The following is a 22,499-nucleotide window of genomic DNA, read 5'->3' on the forward strand; positions in this document are numbered from 1 at the left end:
CTCCCAGACAATCTGGCTGAGATCAACAACTCACTTGACTGAAATTTCCTGAAAATTGGCTTGGTAATGGGACTGGGGCAGAATTCGGGAACTCATGACAAGTTGGCTCTCTGATACAATCCTGCCTCTGAACGATCTTGTGGGAGATACCTGCCGTGAAGAGCTTTTTTTTTGAAATTCATTCAGGGGACAGGAATTTTGCTGCCTGGGCCAGCATTTCTTGCCCATCCCCAAGTGCCCTTGAGAAGGAGGTGGTGAGCTGCCAATTTGAACTGCTATAGATCTACAGGAAGACCCAAAGTACCATTTAGCAGGATTTTGACCCAGTGTCAATGGAGCAGTAACAAAATATTTCCAAGTTAGGATAGGGAGTGATGTGGAGGGAAACTTGTAAGTGGTGTGTTCCAATGTATATTCTGTCACTATCATTCTTGATGGTAGAGGTCTTGGGTTTGGAAGATTCTGTCTAAAGAGCCGTGGTGAATTTCCACAGGGTGTCTTGTAGATGGCATACACTACTGTTACTGAATGTCACCATTGGAGAGACTGAATGTTTGTGGATATGGTGCCAATCAAACAGGCAGCTTTGACCTAGATGGTCTGAAGTTTTGTGTATATTATTGGAGTTGTACTCATCCAGACAAGTGGAGAGTATTCCATCACACACCTACTTGTAACATACTGACTTTGGACAGGCTTTGGGGAGTCAGGAGGTGAGTTACTCACTGCAGAATTCATTGGCCTCTGACATGCTTTTGTCATTTTCATATTGATGTGGCTCATCCAGATTAGTCTGCGGTCAATGATAGCCAGCAGGATGTTGATAGTTGGTGATTTGATGACGGCAATGTGTTGGGTATCAAGGGCAATGATTCAATTGTTCTATCTTGGCCTATCTGTGGCATGAATGCTGCTTAACACATGTCAACCCCAGCCTGAATGTCGTTCAAGATTTGGTGCATTTGGACACAAGCTTCTCTGGTACCTAAAGTTTCAGGAATGGCACTGAAAAACATGTAATCACCAGTGAACATCCCCAGTTTGACCTTATGGTGGAGGAAAGGTCATTGATGAAGCAGCTGAAAATGGTTGGACCGAGGCCATTACCATGAGGAACTCCTACCGAGGTGCCCTGCAGCTGTGGTAACTGACAACTATAACCATTCATCTTTAGCTCCAGAATTTCTCCCCAATTCCCTTTGACTCCTGTTCTGCTACATCTCCTTGATGCAGTCATTTGCAGCCTTGATGTTAAGGGCTATCACTCTCACCTCCCCTCTGGAATTCAGCTCTTTTGTGAAACAAGGCTGTAATGAAGTCAAGAGCTAAGAGGCCTTAGCGGAACCCAAACGGAGTGTCGCTGAGTAGTAATTAGTCAGACTAGATATACCTGAACAATTTTCCATATTCCCAGGTAGATGCCAGTGTTGTGGCTGTACTGGAACAGCTTGGCAATGAGTGTGGCAGGTTCTGGAACATAAGTCTTCAATACTATTACCGGAACATTGTCAGGGCCCTCAGCCTTCAACTATCTTTTGAAATCATGTGGAATGAATCAGATTGGCTGGATATACAGTGATGTTGGAGACCACTAGAGAAGGCAAAGATGGACCAAACACTCAGTAGTTCTGACTGAAGATTATTACAAATGCTTCAGTCTTATCGCTCATTTTGATGTTCTGGGCCTTCCCCAACATTCAGGATGGAGAAATTTGTGGAACCTTTGAGTATTTGAGCGGATCCAGTGAGTTGTTTAATTGTCCACCACCATTCATCACTAGATCTGGCAGGACTGCAGAGCTTAGATCCAATCCATTAGTTATAGATTCACTTCACTCTATTAATTGCTGCTAATGTTATTTGGCATACAAGTAGTTCTATTTTTTATAGCTTCATCAGGTTGACACCTCATTTTTAGGTATGCCTGGTGCTGCGCTTGCACTCTCCATTGAACTCGGGTTAATTCACAGACTTGATATTGATTGTCTAATGCTGCAAATGCTGCAAATGTGTTGCTGGTCAAAGCACAGCAGGTTAGGCAGCATCTCAGGAATAGAGAATTCGACGTTTCGAGCATAAGCCTTCTGAAGGGCTTATGCTCGAAACGTCGAATTCTCTATTCCTGAGATGCTGCCTAACCTGCTGTGCTTTGACCAGCAACACATTTGCAGCTGTGATCTCCAGCATCTGCAGACCTCATTTTTTACTCATTGATTGTCTAATGGTAGATATGCCATGCCATGAGCTTGCACATCATGTTTGGGTTCAATTCTGTTGCTGTCAATGGCCCACATCGCCTCATAGATACTCAGTGTTCAGTTGCTAGGTCTGTTGAAAATCTGTTTCATTTAGCGTAGCGATAGTGGCACACGGCACAATGGAGGGTATCCTCAAAACAGCTACTACCAGTCTTGAAGAAGGTCACTGGACTCGAAACATTAACTCATTTCTCTTCAGAAAGCAGCTGCCAGACCTGCTGTGTTTCTCCATCAATTTCTGCTTTTGTTTGTTTCTGATCAACAGCATCAGCAGTTCTTTGGTTCATTCATCCACAAAATTGCCTGTTTTGAGAAGTGTTTTTCTCCCTCAATTTTTAACTCATGTACATTTGCGCATCACTAAATACAAACTCTGCCATGAAGCAACACATCGTTTTTAGAACAAACATTTGCTTCAGAAACAATCCTTCATTTAATTAAGAATTAGAAATGGTGTGGTTTGTTTATGACAGAAGAAAATGGCTTCATCAATCAAAAATAAACATTTTGATCCCCCTGCTTATCCATTCATGGGAATAAATTGAATTTAAATCACTAAAGTGTATGTTTAATAAGATACAGAACTATTTCCAAGCTATACTGGTTTACATGAGTCAGTTTTAAAATACATTCAAAAGCTTTTTAAAATATTCATCTGACTTTCCTTTCACCAAAAGGAACCAGTTTAATGTGGAGACCCTCTTCAAAGGTTCACAAAGAGAGCGAGCAATTAATAAACATCCCTTTGGTGATTTATTCAGTCTGGGAGCATGGCCAGCTCTGTCATGCACTTCACCATATTGGTCATGCCATTGGAATAGTGATCCTGATCACTGAGCAAGTGTTCCAGTGACCTCAAATCCCACCACAACAGCTGGGGAAATTTAAATTCAATTTTTAAAATCTGGAATGAAGCACTACACTCAATAATAATAATCATGAAACTACTGGATCATTATTAAAAAAAACACATTTGATTCAGTCACAGCCTGTATGAGTGTCATGTGACTCGAGACCTACAACAATGTGGTTGACTCATTCAAGATGGGAAACTTGCAAGCATTGAGTCAGAAAGCGGAGATGGTACCATTTGTTTCTGGGTTTGGCAAAGCAAATTCACAGATGAGCTGGCTAAAAGTTGTTGGGAAAGTTATTACAATTCCTTTATTAACTCAGGATTTAACACAGAATTCTGCCTTTAGCCACTGACGTCCAAGTTTCCCAAGCTGTGCAGTCCTCACCAGGGTCAATCATACAATTCCCTGTAAGAGCAGGGAATGCTTATTAGTGAAACTGACAGACTGGGAAGGTTTTGACAGTGAAACTGAAGAGCTGCAGCCATGCTCAAATGAGGCTGGTGGTCACAGCACTTTTTCTCAGAGTGACCTCTTACTGGTTGACAGGTAAATGAAATTAAATTAATCTGATCCCCATCTAACTTACACCATTCCATTATTATCCATATGTAGGTCCAATGCCCATTTAAAAGCCCTTTACATCCACAAGTCTGCTACTGTTGCAGGCAGGCGTTTCCATGCCCCTACTACTCTGAGTGATGACACTACTCCTTATATCTATTCTAAATCTATCACCCCTCAGTTTAAAGTTTTGTCCCATCGTGTTAGCCTTCACCATCTGAGGAAAAAGGCTTTCACTTTCCACCCTATCTAACCCTTTGATTATCTTATACGTCTTGATTAAGTCACCTCTCAACCTTCTTCTCTCCAATGAAAACAGCCTCAGTTCCTTCAGCCTTTCCTCATAAGACGTTCCTTGCATACCAGGCAATATCCTAGTAAATCTCCTCAGAACCCTTTCCAAAACTGCCACATCCTCCCTATAATGCAGTGACCAGAACTGTACACAATACTCAAGGTGCGGCATACCAGTGTCTTGTACTCTGAAGCATGACCTCTTGGCTCCGAACTCAATCCCCCTGCCAATATACACCAACACACCATATGCCTCCTTAACAATCCTATCAACCTGGGTGGCAACTTTCAGGGATTTATGCATCTGGATACCAAGATTTCTCTGTTCATCTACACTGTCAAGAATTTTATCATTAGCACAGTGGTCTGCATTCCTGTTACTTCTTCTGAAGTGAACTACCTCACACATTTCCGCATTAAACTCCATTTGCCACTTCTCAGCCCAGCTCTGTATCTTATCTATGTCCTTCTGTAACCCACAACATCCTTCGCCGCTATCCACAACTCTGCCTACCTTTACTAACCCATCCTTCTATGTCCACAGCCTGTAGTCCAGGCTGAGAGCAGTGTGTTGCAGGCCAAGCTGACTAAAATTCAAGGCAGCTGAACTGACTTATGGGAAGTTGGAGATCACCTAAAGAGTGGGTCTAAAATGATCTAAAAAGCGGGCTAAGAAGAGCCAGGCGGGGACATGAGAAGTGACAAACAGCAGTTTGTCCCCAAACAGATCTTTGGGGCACACCGCTGGCAACTGAGCTCCAGGATGAACATTTCCCATCAACCACCACCCTGTCTTCTTTCAGCCAACCAATTTCTGATCCAAACCATTAAATCACCTTCAATACCAAAACTCCATATTTTGTGAAATAGCCAACCACGTGGAACTTTATCAGACACCTTATTGAATTCCATATACACCACATCAACCACTTTCCCTTCATCTACCTGTTTTGTCACCTTGTTGAAGAGCTCAATAAGATTAGCTGACTCACAACCTCCCCTTCACAAAACCATGTTGACTATTCCAAATCAAATTGTTCCTTTCCAGATGATTATAAATCCTATCTCTTATAACCTTTTCCAACACCTGACACCAACCGAAGTAAAGCTCACTGGCCTATAATTACCAGGGTTGTCCCGAATCCCCTTCTTATACAAAGGAGCAACATTTGCTATCCTCCAGTCTCCTGGCACTACTCCTGTCAGCAATAATGACATAAAGATCAAAGCCAAAGGCTCTGAAATCTCCTCCTTTGCTGCCCAGAGAATCTGAGGATAAATCCCATCCAGCCCAGTGGTGTTATCTATTTTCAGATGTTCCAAAATTGCTAAAACCTCTTCTCTGTCAACTGCAATTCCATCTCGTCTAATAGCCTGTATCTTCGTATTCTCACTAACATTGCCCTTTTCCAATGTGAATACTGACAAAATGTTTTCATTAAGCGCTTCCCCTATGTCCTCAGATTCCACACTCAACTTCCCACTACTGTATTTGATTGGCCCTAATCTTACTCTGGTCATTCTTTTATTCCCGATATACCCATAGAAGGCCTTAGGATTTTCCTTGACCTCATCCGCCAACAACTTCTCATGTCCCCGCCTGGCTCTTCTTAGCCCGCTTTTTAGATCATTTTAGACCCACTCTTTAGGTGATCTCCAACTTCCCATAAGTCAGTTCAGCTGCCTTGAATTTTAGTCACCTTGGCCTGCAACACACTGCTCTCAGCCTGGACTACAGATAGGAGCAGCTTTTGCATCTCCATCTTGAACTAATAATGAGATGCATGACCACCAGCAACCAGTTTCAGTTACATGTCATTCTATGGGATAGAGTGGATGGGGGCCAAGATCGTGCTGCAAGGACCCTCAGCACATGATCACTTCTTCCTACATACCTGAGCACCAGTGCTTCAGGAGCTCAAGCTTGCATGGCTGGTCATTTCAGGAATCTGCTCACATCAAGCAAAAAGCCTCCTCTCCAGGAACCAGGAGGAAGACTGCAGCGGCTTGTCTCCATCTGTAACCCTGACATTCAGCCTCTCTGTGCTATTTAGGCCTCGTTTCTCCTCTAAGAAAGGAGGGCCGAGAAATGAGAGTGTGAGAAATAGATTGTGTCAAGACGAGGGAAGGTAAACAAATTAAGGGGGTAGTACCAGAAAACAGTGCTAAAGAAATAAACTGGCATCAGTTAACGAGCAGAAAGGTGAAGTTCAGGGTCAATGGACGAGGTTGTGGTCAGTTAATAGGGAGCCATTGGAAGAAGGTAAAAACTTCATCCAGTTCAAGCTGCTGTAAGGTATCAAATATCATTAGGCATCTTTATAATTGTTTTGTAGAATATTTTACAGCTTGCTGTTATGGATTTCTAATAATCTTTTCTACTATAATTAACACCATCTCTGACAGGGGAATATTAAAATTGACTTCTATATTTTGAAACATGTTGAAAAGCGATCTAACATCCATGGATTTGAGAAACCTCACCTCAGCATGTATCGGTGACGCTAGAACTTGTACTAGGCTATCAATACTCTGTATAATGACCATATTCCAATGCACGTGGTTCAGGAAAGAAGCAAATCTCGTAGAGTTAATTGGTAGCCGAAAGGTACCAATAAATGTTCATGATTCTGCTCAAAGGTTGCTGTTGATGTCAAGAGGCAGTTCATGGCAGGAGTAAATGTCTAATGAATAAGAGAATTGTCTCTTCGATGGTATACCGTAGTCAATCAGGCTGACAGTAGACAAATGATCAAAGCTATACCATGTATTGGTGACAATGCTTCTGCATCCTAGCAGTAAAGTGATTTATCTACTATAGTCACATGTGCCGAGATACAGTGAAAAGTGTTGTTTTGTGTGCTGTACAGGCAAATCATACCATACAAAATGCATAAAGGGAGCATTTCTGAGTGCAGAATACAGTGTTACAGCCACAGAGAAGGTGCAGAGAGAGATAAACATTATCTTTTGAACCGACCTCACAAAGGTTAACAGCAGGAAAGATGCTGTTCTTGAATCTATTTGTACATATATACAAACCTTGATACCATCTGCCCGTCAGAAGGGGTTGGAAGAGAGTATAACGGGGTGGGAGGGTCCTGGATTATGTTGGTTACTTTCCCAAGGCAGTGTGAAGTATAGATGGATTCAGTGGATGGAAGGCTGGATGGACTAGGTTGTGTTCGCAACTCTTTGTAGTTTCTTGCGATCTTGGGAAGAGCAATTGCCAAACCACACTGTGAAAACTCCCAATAGGATGCTTTCTATGGTGCATCTATAGAAATTGGTAAGAGTCCTTGTGGACATGCTGAATTTTCTTAGCCCTCTGAGGAAGTAGAGATGTTGTGTTTTCTTGACTGTCACATCAACGTGGATGGATCAGGACAGATGGCTGGTGATCAAGCAGAATGGTAACCTTTGTGCAGCAGTGAGGCTTCATTGGGCTAGGGACCGGAAGGATAATTGAGTGGAGTTTGCATGGCCACGGTATTAATATCTCTCATCCAGATTTACTCAACAACCAGAAAAGGCGAGTCTGATCACAAGCAGCACCTGACTGCTAAAAGGTTTAAGACCTAAAGGGGCTCTGGCCTGGATTAACACAGATTCATTCGCTGTCAAGACAGAGGCAGTAACTGTACAGATTTGAGCTCTGGGTGAAAAGTATCACCTGGAGATCATCCTGCAGAATGCAAGGGCTTGATAGTGGGCACTAGGAGGGGGCCGCTGAAACCAGGGAGGTGTGACAATAAATTGCAGAGATAAGCAGCAGGACAGCTTATAAATGCAGAGTCAGAAGAGGGACAATGGCCCCATTACAGCAGAGAAACGTGAGCACATCTCAAGTGTCAAGACGAAACCTGCAGAGGACCTCTCAGTCCAGCATCTACAACTGTAGATGTCTCCAAGTACATTCCCCTCTCTTGACGCAGCTCCTCACTCCTCTCAACACTCACCTCACCTAATTGCCATGTCGCACGCATTCCTCAGTGTCACCCTTGACAAAATATTGCCTTTCTGCTTTTTCTAAATAGTCAGTTTCTCACATTCCTAGCTCTCCCCTCGCAGGAGAACAAAGTTTAAAGCACAAGGGACAGGCAGTGGGGATGGGGTGGCCCTTCAGTCATCTGGTGTCTGTCAAGGTCCCAACCCAACAACAGTTTTTTCTGTTTTAACCCCCTCAGGCGAGGGATAAAACTCCCCTCCCGTGTGTCCACAAAGCATTGCCTTGGAGTTGGGTCAAAGAGTTATTAGCAGTGTCTCTGGAATAAGAAGAAAATTGGCTAAATCTGGTACTCATGGATATTCATATTTGCAGATTCCAAAGCTGAACATTGAAGATTCAAATGCTAAATCTTGTTATGAAAATTTAATCAGTCAGTGCTTTAAGCCAGAACTTCCATGAGGATGCAGGCCTTCTCAGCAGCCAATTATTTTGCATAATTTCAATAAGCTGCCTAAAAATGAAAGCAGTTATTTCCTAATTTATTTTAACTGTCTTCTTGTTTTGCCATTTAGACAAATTGTCTAACCCAAACCAGAAGGTGACCAGCCAACTGGTGTCTAATCTTCTGCCAATGCTACCATATAACTGACTGCCATAGGTGCTCCAAGCTTATACACCACTGTTTGCAGTCCAACTGGTCTAAAATCATCTCCTCCCCATGTAGCTCAATGGGGATGAAGACATGTTTTCGGGAACTGGAGACTTGATACACCTGTATAATTCACCAATATCACCAACGAAAAGCTATACCTGTCTTTGCAACTGAAGTGGCAAAGAAAACACTTCTATCATTATTTTTAACACTGCTGCTCCTTAAAGACTACTTAAACCTTTAATGGTAGCAGTTTGTGAAACTTCTGCTAAAATAAATCTTGGGGCAGAAGCTTACACCTTGGATGACATGGGCCACGGCAAGAAATCTGAGAGAATTGGAGAAGTTGGCTGAGGCTTTTGTTGAAATTGAGAGCAACTTTATTGCGCTTACGAACAGAGTTCCAGGAGAGACTCTCACTTAGTGAGCAGCAAGGTATTCCTGACTGGGAAGTCAGAGCGGGTATACTCAGCCCCACCCACCCACCTCAAACCTGGCACACAGATGCTGGCATCCATCAAGGCACCTTGCTGATCCATTTGCAAGACAGTTCTGCATTGCCAACACCTCTCATGACAAAGACACTCTGTGATCTGAGACAGGCAGCTAGCTCACAGAATTGGACCTAGCTGCATTCTAGGGCTCCTTGAGTGCTCACTCACCTTAAGTCTATTTGAATATTCACAGCATTCCATGCTTGCCTTGTCTGGCCTTTTTTGTCCCCTTCCCCCTCAGCGATAGCTACCAGGCTAACAGTATTTCTATACTGCCTTGTGATTTACTGCTGAGACAAAGCCAGGATGCATGTCATACTGGTTAGCAGGTAGACAGTCTGCCTTGGCTCTTACTGCCATATTGTGTGGGCTGTTTCCTCCTGGAATGAGAAGGAGCGAGCGGTTGGGTGAGGGGAAAGTGGGTGGCACAGCTATTAGTGCTGTTGCAGATGGGTGAAAGGTGGTGAAGAGTCCCGGGTGAATGAGTAGGCAGTACAGAGACCATGCAGGGTTAGTGGTGTGGTTGATTGGATTGGGGCAGACAGTGAGTGAGGGAAGATGTTGCATGTAACAGTGAGTAGAGGAAGATGAGCCTGCGTGGGAGGCTAGTGCAGTAGCAGAGTTAAAAGGAATGTGAGGTAGCAAAGAGAAGGTGGTGCCACCACTTCCCTTGGCCAATTAACCTTCTTCCTTCACAGGTGGGCATTCCTCCAGACTATAATGACCTGTGTGGCAACCTCGGACTAGCCTGGCAGGATCTCATGGCGTGGCACTCTCTATTGGACCTGGGGGAGAGATAACGTCACTGCCCTGCACTACATCATCCCCAAGGACCTCCAGGTAAACGTCTGCAAAGTGGAGTGCAACAATTCACCTCATCTACCATGCGTGGGGCAAATATCAATCACCACGAAGGGACAGCTCTAGACTGACAATACTTGTTCGGTGCAAATCAGCCTTTTAATGTGAGCACTTGGAATGCCAGTCTAATCTTTGATGTGGCAATATGTTCCAAATATGATGAGATAGCATAATCAGGCCCACATCAGACAGGAGGGGTACCATGGTTTGTGCAATTTGAACTGGAATCAGATTTTCTTGGCGCATGTACTTGAGTATAGGAATACAGGAGGACAGTGAAAAGTGCACAAAGTCACTGTCCTCCGCCACTACCTGAAAATACAAAATCAGAATTTTAAAATAAGACAAAAGAAGAAATCAAAGAAACAGAGCCAAAAGAAAAAGAAAAATATCCAGACCTTCAAGTCCTTATCCAAAAGAAAAGGAAAAACTCCAGATTTTAAAGTCCTATCTCCTTCAGCCTAGCTTTGGCCTGGAGTTTCAGTCAGCCTCCTTCTGGGACATGCTATTGCCGTCGCTGCCACCTCCAAACACCAGCAGGAGTTAGCTCTACTGATGAAATGGCAAGAATCATCCAAGACCTCATTTACAGATACTCGAAGTGAATCTTGTCAGGCTTGACACTTGGCCAAAATGTGCTATGACCCAGCTGATAGCTTTTGTTTCATAGGTATCTCAGCATCATGTGATGGGCGAAAAAAACTCACTATTTGTAGTCAGTGAATCTGATTTAGCTAGACTGCAATGTTGGCACCAACTTTTAAAAACTAGAAGTGTCAGAATTGGTAAGGAACTGCTCCTCCAATCACAAGCTGGTTTCTTCTCATAGGTGCTGCTGATAGGTTCACAAGAGTAAGGAGCAGCCTTTGAGAAAAAATATCTTTTTTTTGACCCAATCAATACTCATGTTCTATACTACAAAGTGTCTAAATTTCAATCTGAGATGCATGGTGTTATCTGACTGGCTAAAATATTCGAGCTTTGTGTTTGCATGACAGAGATGGTTTGCAGATGCTGTATTTGGAGTGATGACATTTTTGAATAGAAGGTTATTTTGATGAATTATATTGTGAACATGTACTTGTTGTCTTGTGCCAATTTAGTATATTAGGAATTGACAATTTCCTCGTGTTTTGTAGCTTTATCTTTCATGAAGGGGCTATTATTATTAAAGCTGTTGATGAATTTGTGTAAATTTAATTCTGTGAGAGTCCAATATCACTGAGATCATCAGTATTTTCCTTTCATTTTTCTGGCTTTTAGTTTGGAACTGTGAGTTAATGTTCAGATTTGGCCTGAAAAGATAATACAGGCTAATTACTGCTCTAAGGATACTGCTCAGGCACTGGCAGCTGCTTGGATGTTGAATCGATCAATCAAGGGAGGGCCAATGGTGACTATCCAATCACAGCAAAATGTTTAAAAAAAAGAAAAAAAACAAAGAGTGAAATGACTCTCACTGGGTTTTTGGGCAGGAGGCAGTTTTTATTTTACAATCTGCCAAACTGGAAACCTGCTTTGTTTTTGTTCTCTCTAGTTATCAACTTGTTGAAAGTTCTGAGAAAAGAACGCATCTGTAAGAAATAAATTAAAAGTCTCAAGAGGCTTGCAGAAGCCGTTTGCATTGACTGATGACTCTGTGCAAAATATACCATTGTACATACCTCTAATACAACACATCATCAAAGGATTTGTGAAATGGTAATCAAACTGGAGATTTTGATTCTTTTATTTTCTGTTAATTTATCTCTTAATTCTGTCTGTCTGTCTCTTAGTGTGTGGGTATTATTTTCAAAGAAGGTTGAAAATAGATCATAGATCTTAGACTGCCTTGTAGTTTATCTATATTCTGCTAAAATGTCGTTATTAATAACAAATTGCTTTTCTTTGTTGAAGTTAGAAACTTGATTTGTAAGATCTATTATTCATAAAGTCTGGTTAGAAAATGGACTGGTTAAGGGTAATTGCACATTTTAATTTCACTGTGCAGAGAATCCAGTGATAGTAGCTGCTTTGGTTTGGCTTGTTACCCTTGGATCATAACAATACGCCATACATCATTATAAGTGTCGAGGCACTGTTGTTACCCAACTGCATTGTCCAATAAATGAGCTATTGGAAATGCAATAGATGCCCCTGAAAACAAAAGAGTCGAAATTAAAATCACCCTCAAAAGAAATCTCAAGACCAATCAAAACAAAATTAATTTTATGATAAAAGCAAAAATTCTGTGGATGCTGGAGATTTGAAATTGAACCATAAAGTGCTGAAGAAACTTGGTACATCTGGCAGCACCTGTGGATACAGAAGTAAAATGGACGTCGAGTTCGTACAACTTTTCTACTGAACAAAAGAGGCTGGAAAATGATGGTGTTTATGCCATTGACAAAGGGGGAGGAGAAGCAAATGAAACAGATGGAGAGGATGCCCAAGGCAAAACCAAAGGCAGTGACAATGGTAGTAGAGGAGAGCTATAGATACAAAATAAGTGTTAATAGTCACTGTTAAAATGGGTCATCTTTGCTGAGACCAAATCCACACAAACAGGACAGTTAATTTTTGCCCTAGATTACAATATATGTAACTGGTGTATGGAGAATTGGAGATGTGTTTACTGATGTCACAGTCAAATGAGCCCAAAATTTATTGCCCAGTGAGCTAATCTGATGGTGGCCTGAATTCCACTCTCCTGCCTGTCACCATAACATTCAACTCTCTTGTAGATCAAATGCATTGTGACTGGAATGCACCTTGGCTTTATTTACAGTGCCCATAGAACAATGTGTCCACTGTCAATGGCACCTGATACATGGGGAAGCCTGCTGTCCTGGCATCACTCCATCTGATCCTCTCTGTAAACAGAGATTGTGTATCACCCCCTCTCTTTTCAGACATTGTACTGCTCACCCTTGCATAACAGTAGACAACGGATTGAAAGATGCTCGATCTGTTTTAGCTTGGAAGGAGCCCATTTGAGGAATTTCAGAACCAAGGTGTCCTTCACAGCCAATGGCAATTCTATTCTTACCCTCTTCTGAGGCTGCACAAGGTACAACTTTCAATGGAGACCTTGCTGGACAAACAGCAACACAATACATCACTCTTCTAAGAGGATGACTCATACTGAACTTGCAATGTTAATTCTGTTTCTCTCTGCACAGATGCTGCCAGACCTGCTAGGTTTCTCCAGCATTTGCAGCAATATAACACAAACTGATCTTTACTGAAGCTGCAATAGAAGAATTGTTCCTTGAAGAACCAGGATGGATATCTCCAATTTGTCTTCCTCTGTGTCACCTCTGCTCATTCTCCCTGACACGTTGCAGGCCATGGAGGAGAGAATGAGCATGATCTGTGCAGAACCCTTGAAGTGAAACTTCCAAGAATCACGGTCCTCAACAGATGTCACGTCACCAAATCCTTCTGGTACACGTACCATGCACCAGCACTATTGACCTTACCAAACTGGCATCTGCACGCTACACAGAAGTATGAATGCGGAGCACAAACCCTATTTCAAACACAGAACAATACTGAAAGCAGCACTCAAAGTGCAGGCACTATGGAGCATATTTTGCGGGATGATTTCAAAAGTGCAGACTGACAATCATAACAGAAGTGTAGAGTCCTGCTGTAGAAAGATGCATTAATATTTTCAAGGATTTTGCAAGAAGTAAAGAGAAAATATAAACTTTACATACTACTGCAACTACTTAGAATAGAATTTATAAATTGCAAAGAAAATAATCAGGACAGTAGGATAGCCTTTCATCTGACTGGCCAGGTGTCAAACTGGTGTTAAGGTTCAAATGAACATGAAAATCAGACAGTTTTAATAATGGGTTGTTGACCAATAACACAAACTGGGCAGCAAGTTGGAAATCAACCCTGGAGAGATGATTGTTTGAATAGAAGATTCTATAATCATTGCATGCCTTGGCATCCCACAGAGTCTATTTACCAGGAAGTATAAAACATCATTCACAATAAGCACAAAATTGGTTGACACACTGCTGCATAAATTGAACATTATCCAAAATGTTTACAAATCAAAATCTAACATGTAAAGTATAACAAATCAAGGCTTTGGAAGTACAGACATAGAAAATCTGCATGGAACTTTTCATCTCATGTGCATTATCTTCAGTTTCAATGCACCACAAAACTCAACGAAAGCTTATAAGAACAAAACGATTAATAAATGAATGCCCAATCTTTGAACACAGACAGCATTTGATAGGTAGCAAGGGTTTAGAATAACAACTGCATCCAAACAATAACCAGTGTTTGCAACAATGCTGATATCACAGCCAGTGAACCATTGCAGCCATGATGATCTCCTCCCTGCCTAAATTCAGATGAATATAAAGGAAAAGGGTTTCCCATACACCTGTGTAACTGGAATCCAATAATGTACTGACCCCATTACATTATTGTAACTGTCTTGTATGTGTGTATGTGAATTTGGATTGTGTAATTCTCTCTGGGCTTGAATGCAGTATTCAACACTATACTGTTTTCACTCTAAATAAATTGCTGGACTTCATAAACAGGGTTTGGGGAAATACACCATTGTATTATTAAAATACATTATTAAAAGACAGGAAAAGAAATTCAAAAACCACCTTTGTTACGGACAGAAGAGGTCAGCAGTAAACATAACACAATTCACCGCTCCCTCTTGTCCATGTAATCAGGTTAATGCTAGTTCTGTGGAATTCAATGATAAATATGGCACAGTGGTTAGCACTGCTGCCTCACAGCACCAAAGACCCAGGTTCAATTCCCACCTCAGGCAACGGTCTGTGTAGAATTTGCACGTTCTCCCTGTGTCTGCGTGGGTTTCCTCGGGATGCTCCGGTTTCCTCCCACAGTCCAAAAATGTGCAGGTTGGGTGAATTGGCCATGCTAAATTGCCTGTAGTGTTAGGTGAAGGGGTAAATGTATGGGAATGGTACTGGGTGGGTTGCTCTTCGGAGGGTCAGTGTGGACTTGTTGAGCCGAAGGGCCTGTTTCCAAACGGTAAGTAATCTAATCTTTAAAAAAAGCATTTTTTCTGAATTGATCCGTACTCATCCACCCTCAATGCAAATTATAGAAGATAAGCATCTATTTACAATAGTTTCTTTTTTAAAAAAACTTTTGATACAATCCATTCATATAAACAGAAACAAGTCACTCTTATCCTGAGTTTATGCTTGCCATTGTAAATAATATTTCACCAGTTTTGTGTTAGATATTCCCGGAAATAACAATACATTCCCTGGATGGGATTATACTATAAAATGGTATGTATTCCTGATGGTGGGCTCTTCATCAAAATTAAAGTGAAAGGTCTGGATTGAATGCACGCCACCAAAAACATCAACCTTTCTCATCTGTTACGGTGCCAAGATTCCTGCTGCCTATTTCAAGCATTTGTCTTCATCTCAGATTTAAAACACTCGTTCCCTTCTCTTTTTAATCTCTACCTTTGCAGACAGACTGGCAGCTGTCAGGCCTATTAACCCGCAGGCCTCAATATACAGAAATGTAGCAATGATCCTGTTGTTCTCAGCAGCGCTTGGTTCTAAAAATAGCTCAGTGGAGGCAAAGTTACATTCTTGAAAGAATCAGCAGAAAATGTGTGGAGACAGGGGAACATGCAGTGATCCTATCAGATATGACGCTAAAACATTTCTCCTTCATCATATGGAATTAAAGATTTCAGAAGCTATTTTTAGCTTTCTTCTGTACAGAAGCATAAAATTCAAAAACCAGACAAGGGAGAAATACATTTCTTTTATTATTTTGGCATCAAAGATCTCATTCACATCTTTAAATATGCAAGTCTATGTTGTTGTAATTAGGGAAGGTGGTAATGTCACTTAGCTGTTCCTCCCCTCCAGGGATAAGGTTTCAGATCTCACCACAACAGTTGTGAAAATTTAAATTTGCTAATAAAGTCTGGAATTCAAAGCTTGCCTCGGTAATGATGACCAGGAAAATGTCTTTGATTGCTGTAAAAACCTATTTGGTTCACCAAATTCTCCGAGGGAAGGAAATCTGTTGTCCTTACCTGGTCTGGTCTACACGTGATCCCAGATCCACAGCAATGTGGTTGACTCTTAACTGCTGTCTGCAATTTCCTTAGCAAGTCATTCAGTTCAAAGGCAATTAGGGTAGGATAATAATTACTGGTTTTGCCAGTGAAATGGAAATATGCATTGAACAAAACCTCTCTTCAGGCAAAAACCATTCAGAAATTCCATGTGTATTTATTAGTACTTCACTTCACTAACACTTAACACCTACAGCTTGTCATGACAGACTTTCCACAGCTGAATCAAGACATTAATTTTGCCTTATCACTCCTGAAATGCTCTTAGTTTAATTTCAGAATGGTGAAACCTTCAAACGTAATAATGTTATCCTCAGATGTTACTATTTTCCTGTTACACGTGTATAAAATGCTATATTTTAAGATCGCATAAACGAACAATAATACAGGGCTCTTTGCATCAAAATGGTAATGTCCATACCTCTGGGCCATGAGGTTCAGTCCCAGTGGCATGTAATAATATTTCTGAACAGGTTGATTAGAAAAAAAATACAATTTACTTTCAAAATAAAGGCACTGAATGCTCTTCCTGGTAGAAGAATTGATTCTGCTTAGTTCTGTACTCAATACTGCAAAGCTTTCATATTTTAACTAAGAGACTAGGCACCTAACAAGGGCAAGAACACAGGCCCGCGCTGCTCCTAGCACAGGTCCTGACCAAAACACAGTTGCCCTCCACCCAATTTGAACACATCGATCTCAACTAAAGCATGGCAGGTGCCCAAGTGTAGTTACTGGGCTCTGGTGTATCCCTTTGCATCAGCCCTGTGCCTAACACACGAACAAAGATTTGGGACAGGAATCGACCTTTCACCCCTTTAGCCAGCTCCACCATCCAATTCAATTATGGCAGGTCTGTTTCTTTTTTGCTCTGTATCCCTTGACCCCAAATCTAATAAAAATCAGTCAGTCAATCTCACTCTTGCAAGTCTAAAATACTCCCCCATATCCACAGCCTGCTGGGTGTGTGGGGGTAAGAGTTCAGGATTTCTACCAACGTCTCCGTGACAATGTGAGGATAAAGGACCTGAATGGAAAGACGTGGTTGATAGATGAAGCTAAAATGAAAAAGGCTATCTAATCTGTGTTAAATGAATATTGAAAAAAAGCACTAGTTACTTTAGTAGTTTAATTTACGTGTTATGTAGATTTAATTCACATCTTGCAAACACTTCCCCAGCCCAAATATTGATTTTTGTGCTTTTTTTTTACAAATGCTTTCACAAGATGTGGCCATCGCTGACAAGATCGGCATTTGGTGTCAGTCCCTAATTGCCCTTGAACTCCGAGGCATGCTCAGCCATTTCAGAGGGCACTTAAGATAAATCTGCTTGATGAGAGTCTCGAGACCCACGTTGACTATGCCAGGTAAACGTGGCAGATTTCCTTTCCTAAAGGACAGTAGTGAAACAGTTGGGTTTTAACAATTGTTGGGGGTTTCATAATCACCATTACTGAAACTGGCTTCCAATTTCAGATTATAAAATCAATTGAATTCCAATTCTATTGTTTGAAATTGAAATGAAATCCCAAGAGCATTAGTCTAGGTTGCTGGGTGACTAGTCCAGAGACATTGCTATAACATTATTGCCTTCCTAATTTGACCAGCAAGTTAAAACAATCCATAAAATCAGATGGCTCAACATATTGCAGACCAAGTTTACTCTTAACAGGTCCACAATTGAAGAAATATTGGGTGGAATGCTTAGGGGTCAGAACAACATGGGCTACAATGAGATGTGTGGCAGAATCGAGTCACAAATGGTGTGCAGCACAACGTGGAAATGATTTCATTCCATTTTTGACAAATATCATGAGCAACGTGGTGAGATTCTCACTAGACAGCAGCCAGATCCTGACTGCCGGTCATTATTGATCGTTGCGTTGTTAATGCCACAACTTAACTCTTCACATTCACAGTCCCATCATACCAAAACTCAAATAAGCTGATGACAGGAAAACACATCACAAAAACCAAAACACTTTCCTCATGGATGTAGCTCACCACCTACTCCAAACCATTGTCACCACCATGTTGGTGGCCGACATAATCTTAGGACATGATCGGTGTCCTAAGACGTGACTCACCAAACACATTCCTCCTCCCCAGTCATTTGTATCTGCCAAGGAGAAAATGAGGACTGCAGATGCTGGAGATCAGAGCTGAAAATGTGTCGATGGAAAAGCGCAGCAGGTCAGGCAGCATCCAAGGAGCAGGAGAATCGACGTTTCGGGCATGAGCCCTTCTTCAGGAATGAGGAGAATGTGCCAAGCAGGCTAAGATAAAAGGTAGGGAGGAGGGACTTGGGGGAGGGGCGTTGGAAATGCGATAGGTGGAAGGAGGTTAAGGTGAGGGTGATAGGCCAGAGTGGGGGTGGGGGCAGAGAGGTCAGGAAGAAGATTGCAGGTTAGGAAGGTGGTGCTGAGTTTGGAGATCAGAGCTGAAAATGTGTTGCTGGAAAAGCGCAGCAGGTCAGGCAGCATCCAAGGAGCAGGAGATTCAACGTTTCGGGCATAAGCCCTTCTTCAGGAGATCAGAGCTGCCAACCCAACAAGACCATCCTGGAATCACTACTGTTCCCTGGCAGTACCCTCTGGAAGCACAAACTTGCATTTCAGGGCACACTAGCAATAAGACTGAAACAGTGCAATGGGGATACTTTGAGTTCAGGGACAGCAGACAGTTTTCAGACTGCACTAGGCTGCATTTCAGGAATAGTTGTTTGATTCCTTAGCTTTTGCTCACCTAACACTTAGCTGCTTGGTCATAGCCTACCTACCTTGCCTTGCTGTGCCAGTCAGTGCTGTCAATAAAGCAGACAGCTTGCCTTGCTGCTGAGCATGCTCAGTTGAGGGACACACATCTTGGTGTACAGCAGTGTACGACATCAATCTCATACTGGCACCATGTACGCAGCAAACACACTGCACATGCAGCAAGCAGATGGCCATGTTTCCAAATCTAAAGGAGCAATCATCAACGATGTCCAAGGCGGCACTCAATCAGGGGATCCGGACACAGTAGATCAAAGACAACATTGTGCTGTCTGAATTCCCGAGTGGTAAGTACAGAGGAGATTGGTGGTGCATGGTCCCACTACCAACTGGTGCCTCCTGGCACCACCTCGTCACCTCATGAGGAAGGGGTTCCTGCAGTCTGCACCTGGTTCCCTGATTCCATGTCTTCAGTCCTGAGCTCCAGTGAGTGAGGTGATGGAGTGTAAGTGTGGGTACCAGTCGCGCAGCCCCTGACACACTGAGCCTGTTTCACCAGGGCAGCTGCCAACCTGGCCGTGGAGGCTGGCAGACGGTGACATGAACCGTTGCACTGCTGCAGATTCCAGGCAATGAGAGTCAGTGCCTCCCACATCCCTGTCTGCTGCTTCTGCTCCTCACTGCGCATGTGATTACTGACACTGCGGGGTCCTCTCCTGCTGGGGGCTGAGCAGGTTCCTAGTCTCTGACAGTCCTCCAAGGGCCAGTGGCCTGAGGTGTTTCTTACTTGGTCAGCTGTGGAAGTACCACAGAGAAAACCATACTCTGTGCATACAATGCCCACCAAGGTCTCTGTATCTGGGCAGCTGGGGGTGTAGGTGGCATCATTGCTGATACTTCATCCAAAGCTTCAGTACTCTAGTGTTGTGAGGTGCATGAGGGAGGTTCTTCCACCACACTCAGCAGCTCTTCCACAGACTCTGCTGAGTGACCTGTAGGTAGGGGGCATGAAGGCATCATGGCTAGTGGTTGCAGGTGCTGTGCGATAACTGAGACTGACAGTTGGGTTCATGGGGGAGTAGTCCGTACTCAATTGGTAGGACACGAATGTCTCAGCATTCCCACAGAAACACAGTCTCTGTCTCCTCTTGCAAGGGTCAGGATGCCTTCCTCATATGGGTTGAGGACTTGGACATCAGGCCCCCTGCCCCCACATTCAGTAGCACAGCTATTAGAGCTTTATGTGTGAGGGAAAAATGATGGGGTGCCCCAAAAGATTGCAAAGGCAACATCAATGGCACGAAGAGTCAGTGAGGGGGAGGACTGGGTGAGGGAATGTACTGCAGACAACAGTGAGAGTAAAGGAGCATGAGCTTTTGAGAGAGATAGGCAACAGGGATTGAGTGAATGTGGGGTGGCAGAGAGAGGATTGTAGCACTTAACTTGGCAGAGTGGAGAAAGTCATTGATGTTCTTTGTGCATTCTTTGGCTGCTCCCCACACCTTGGAGATGACACTGGCATCATCCGCCAGTCCCTGAGGAAAAGGACTCCTCTCCCTTGCACCAACGTGTTCACCAGGACCTCCAGGTCCCTGTCAGAGAATTACGGTGCTATTTTCCCCACCTTCACCATGATCCAATTCTCTCCATCAATGAGCAGAGCAGCTTCGGAATGCTCACACTCCTCTAGGCACACTGTAGCAATTTGAAGATGGCACAGGAACAAGTGATGCCAGTCGTGGTAAAGGCAGAATGGAGAGTTGATTAAGGAAGGGCTCATGGAAAAAGGCGGAAACCGGGTGTGAGAGAGGCCACGGGGTGGGCTAGATAATAAATGCAGTGACTTTGCTAAGATAATGCGAGAAAACTCACCAGGCCTCACAGTGAAAAAACTTTCCCAAAAAAACTGATGCAACATCGACTTAACCAAAAGATTATTTGGACAAATTAATTCTGAACCTGCTTGGCCTGCATCATAGCAGGAGTAAACAGTTAGTCAGCTGGGCATACTTTTGATTCCAGTTTAATTCTTTTGTTTTCAGACTAAAGCAATTGGGACACATTTATGATAACCTGTGAATAAAGCTGAACACAAGTTCAAATGGAACTGAAAACAAAATATTCATAATTTTCATCAGTACTTCACAGCAAAGGCAGAATTCAACAAGGGAACGTCAAAAGAACAAATTATTATGAGACCTTCAACACCATTGTAAAAACAGGGCAGTTGTATCATGCTATGCATTGTAATTTCCTACTGCTCACACAAACTGTAGTTAATGGTCAGGAGCATAGTTGCATACCAGCTTATAAAACTATTCAAGTCAGAGGCAGTGACTAATTCAACAACAACTTGTATTTACATAGAGCTGTTGGCAAAGTGAAACATCTCAAGATGTTTCACAGTTATGTTGGCAAACAGAATTTGGCACTGAGCCTCATAAACACAGCATAGGTTACATTAGCATAGACACAGAGGTCCACTTTAAAGGAAGAGATGTAGAAGAAAAGGGAGGTGGAAGTGGAGGTGGGGGAAATCAGTTCAGCTCAGGAGCAGGGTAATCACCAGAAGAACACTCCAAGGCATCTGCCAAAGGCCACCCATCTTGTACTCGGGGATCTCACAGGTCAAAATTCAAGCAAAATCTTAGTTATTTTATTCCTTTGTTTTTGACCAGTTTTTCTGTTTACCAAAGGGTTTTGTCACTTCGAAAAATTGTAGGGTATCATGGGAACTGTAAGTCAAATCCAAATCCACACTTTAACATTGCACAGAGTGCTGAGTATTTTTGTGAATTGAATACCCTTTTAATGACCCTTTGTTCATTTTTTTATTTTTCACCTTATCCCACCTACAAACCTGATTACCTCAAAGTCGCCCAAATGTCACTTAAGAAAAACCTCTTTAAATATAATGAGGAAAGTCAATTAAACAAAAAAAGCAAATCCATTTGTATCTAACACAAGATTAGAAATATCCTCCAGACAGCACTATTGAAAAATAACAGACTGTCTTTTATAATTAGATGCAACATGGTATAAAATGTTGTATTTAAATATACCTTGAGAGGTACTTACTTAGAAACCAGTGAAAAAGCCTCAGAGCAGATGGGAGGGCAGGGAACAAGTTTGATGAGAAAATGCCCTAGAGCTGCTGGAAAATGAGCCATGGTAACCTTTTCAAGAACTGACTGAAAAGTATTAACGTCAGCTGCCTTGGAGCTTTGGTCTCCTCCTCCAGTGTCCAGAATATTCCCTCCGTGAAGTATTAAGATAAGTACACGAATCTTGCACTTTTCCTGCTGAAACATACAAATCTGAGAAAAACTGCAACTACTAGCGAAAATGTCCAACTGACTTTACAAATATGATGCACTCAATAGTCATTATTTGTAACCTAGAGTGAATAAACCGTGACTCGTCGTACCTGGCTAATGCAGGTTTCCATTTCAACTTCATTATGAATGTATACATTGGGGAGGGGAAAACTTTAAACCCATATTTTTCAATAATATTCTTAGCCAGAAAACTCACCCCTTTCTTCTCCTGAAGACACTGATTCTTAGTCAAGTTTCCTTTCTTTGTAGAGATTATCAGCAGGTTATTCAAATTTTGAAGTAAATTTCCAACAGGAACTGGCATCCAATCCATTATTATAAACTATCACTTAACTTTGTGTTAATTTATTTGTATGTACTCATGAAGGTGAAGATTTTGGGGCTACGAGGCAGGGTAACTTCTATTTTGGTACCGTCCCA

General features: G+C 42.3%; 1 protein-coding gene across 1 annotated transcript in view; it reads right to left on the reverse strand.

The window, feature by feature from the left end:
- Positions 1–22,499, reverse strand: part of pitpnm3 (PITPNM family member 3) — a 663,088-nt gene that overhangs the window by 215,853 nt on the left and 424,736 nt on the right. Inside the window, exon 5 of the mRNA XM_060847742.1 lies at positions 21,820–22,040. Coding sequence (XP_060703725.1) covers positions 21,820–22,040 — 221 coding nt within the window. The remainder of the gene's footprint in view (positions 1–21,819; positions 22,041–22,499) is intronic.

The sequence above is a fragment of the Hemiscyllium ocellatum genome, chromosome 31 (genome assembly GCF_020745735.1).
Source record: "Hemiscyllium ocellatum isolate sHemOce1 chromosome 31, sHemOce1.pat.X.cur, whole genome shotgun sequence".
Taxonomy (NCBI): domain Eukaryota; kingdom Metazoa; phylum Chordata; class Chondrichthyes; order Orectolobiformes; family Hemiscylliidae; genus Hemiscyllium; species Hemiscyllium ocellatum.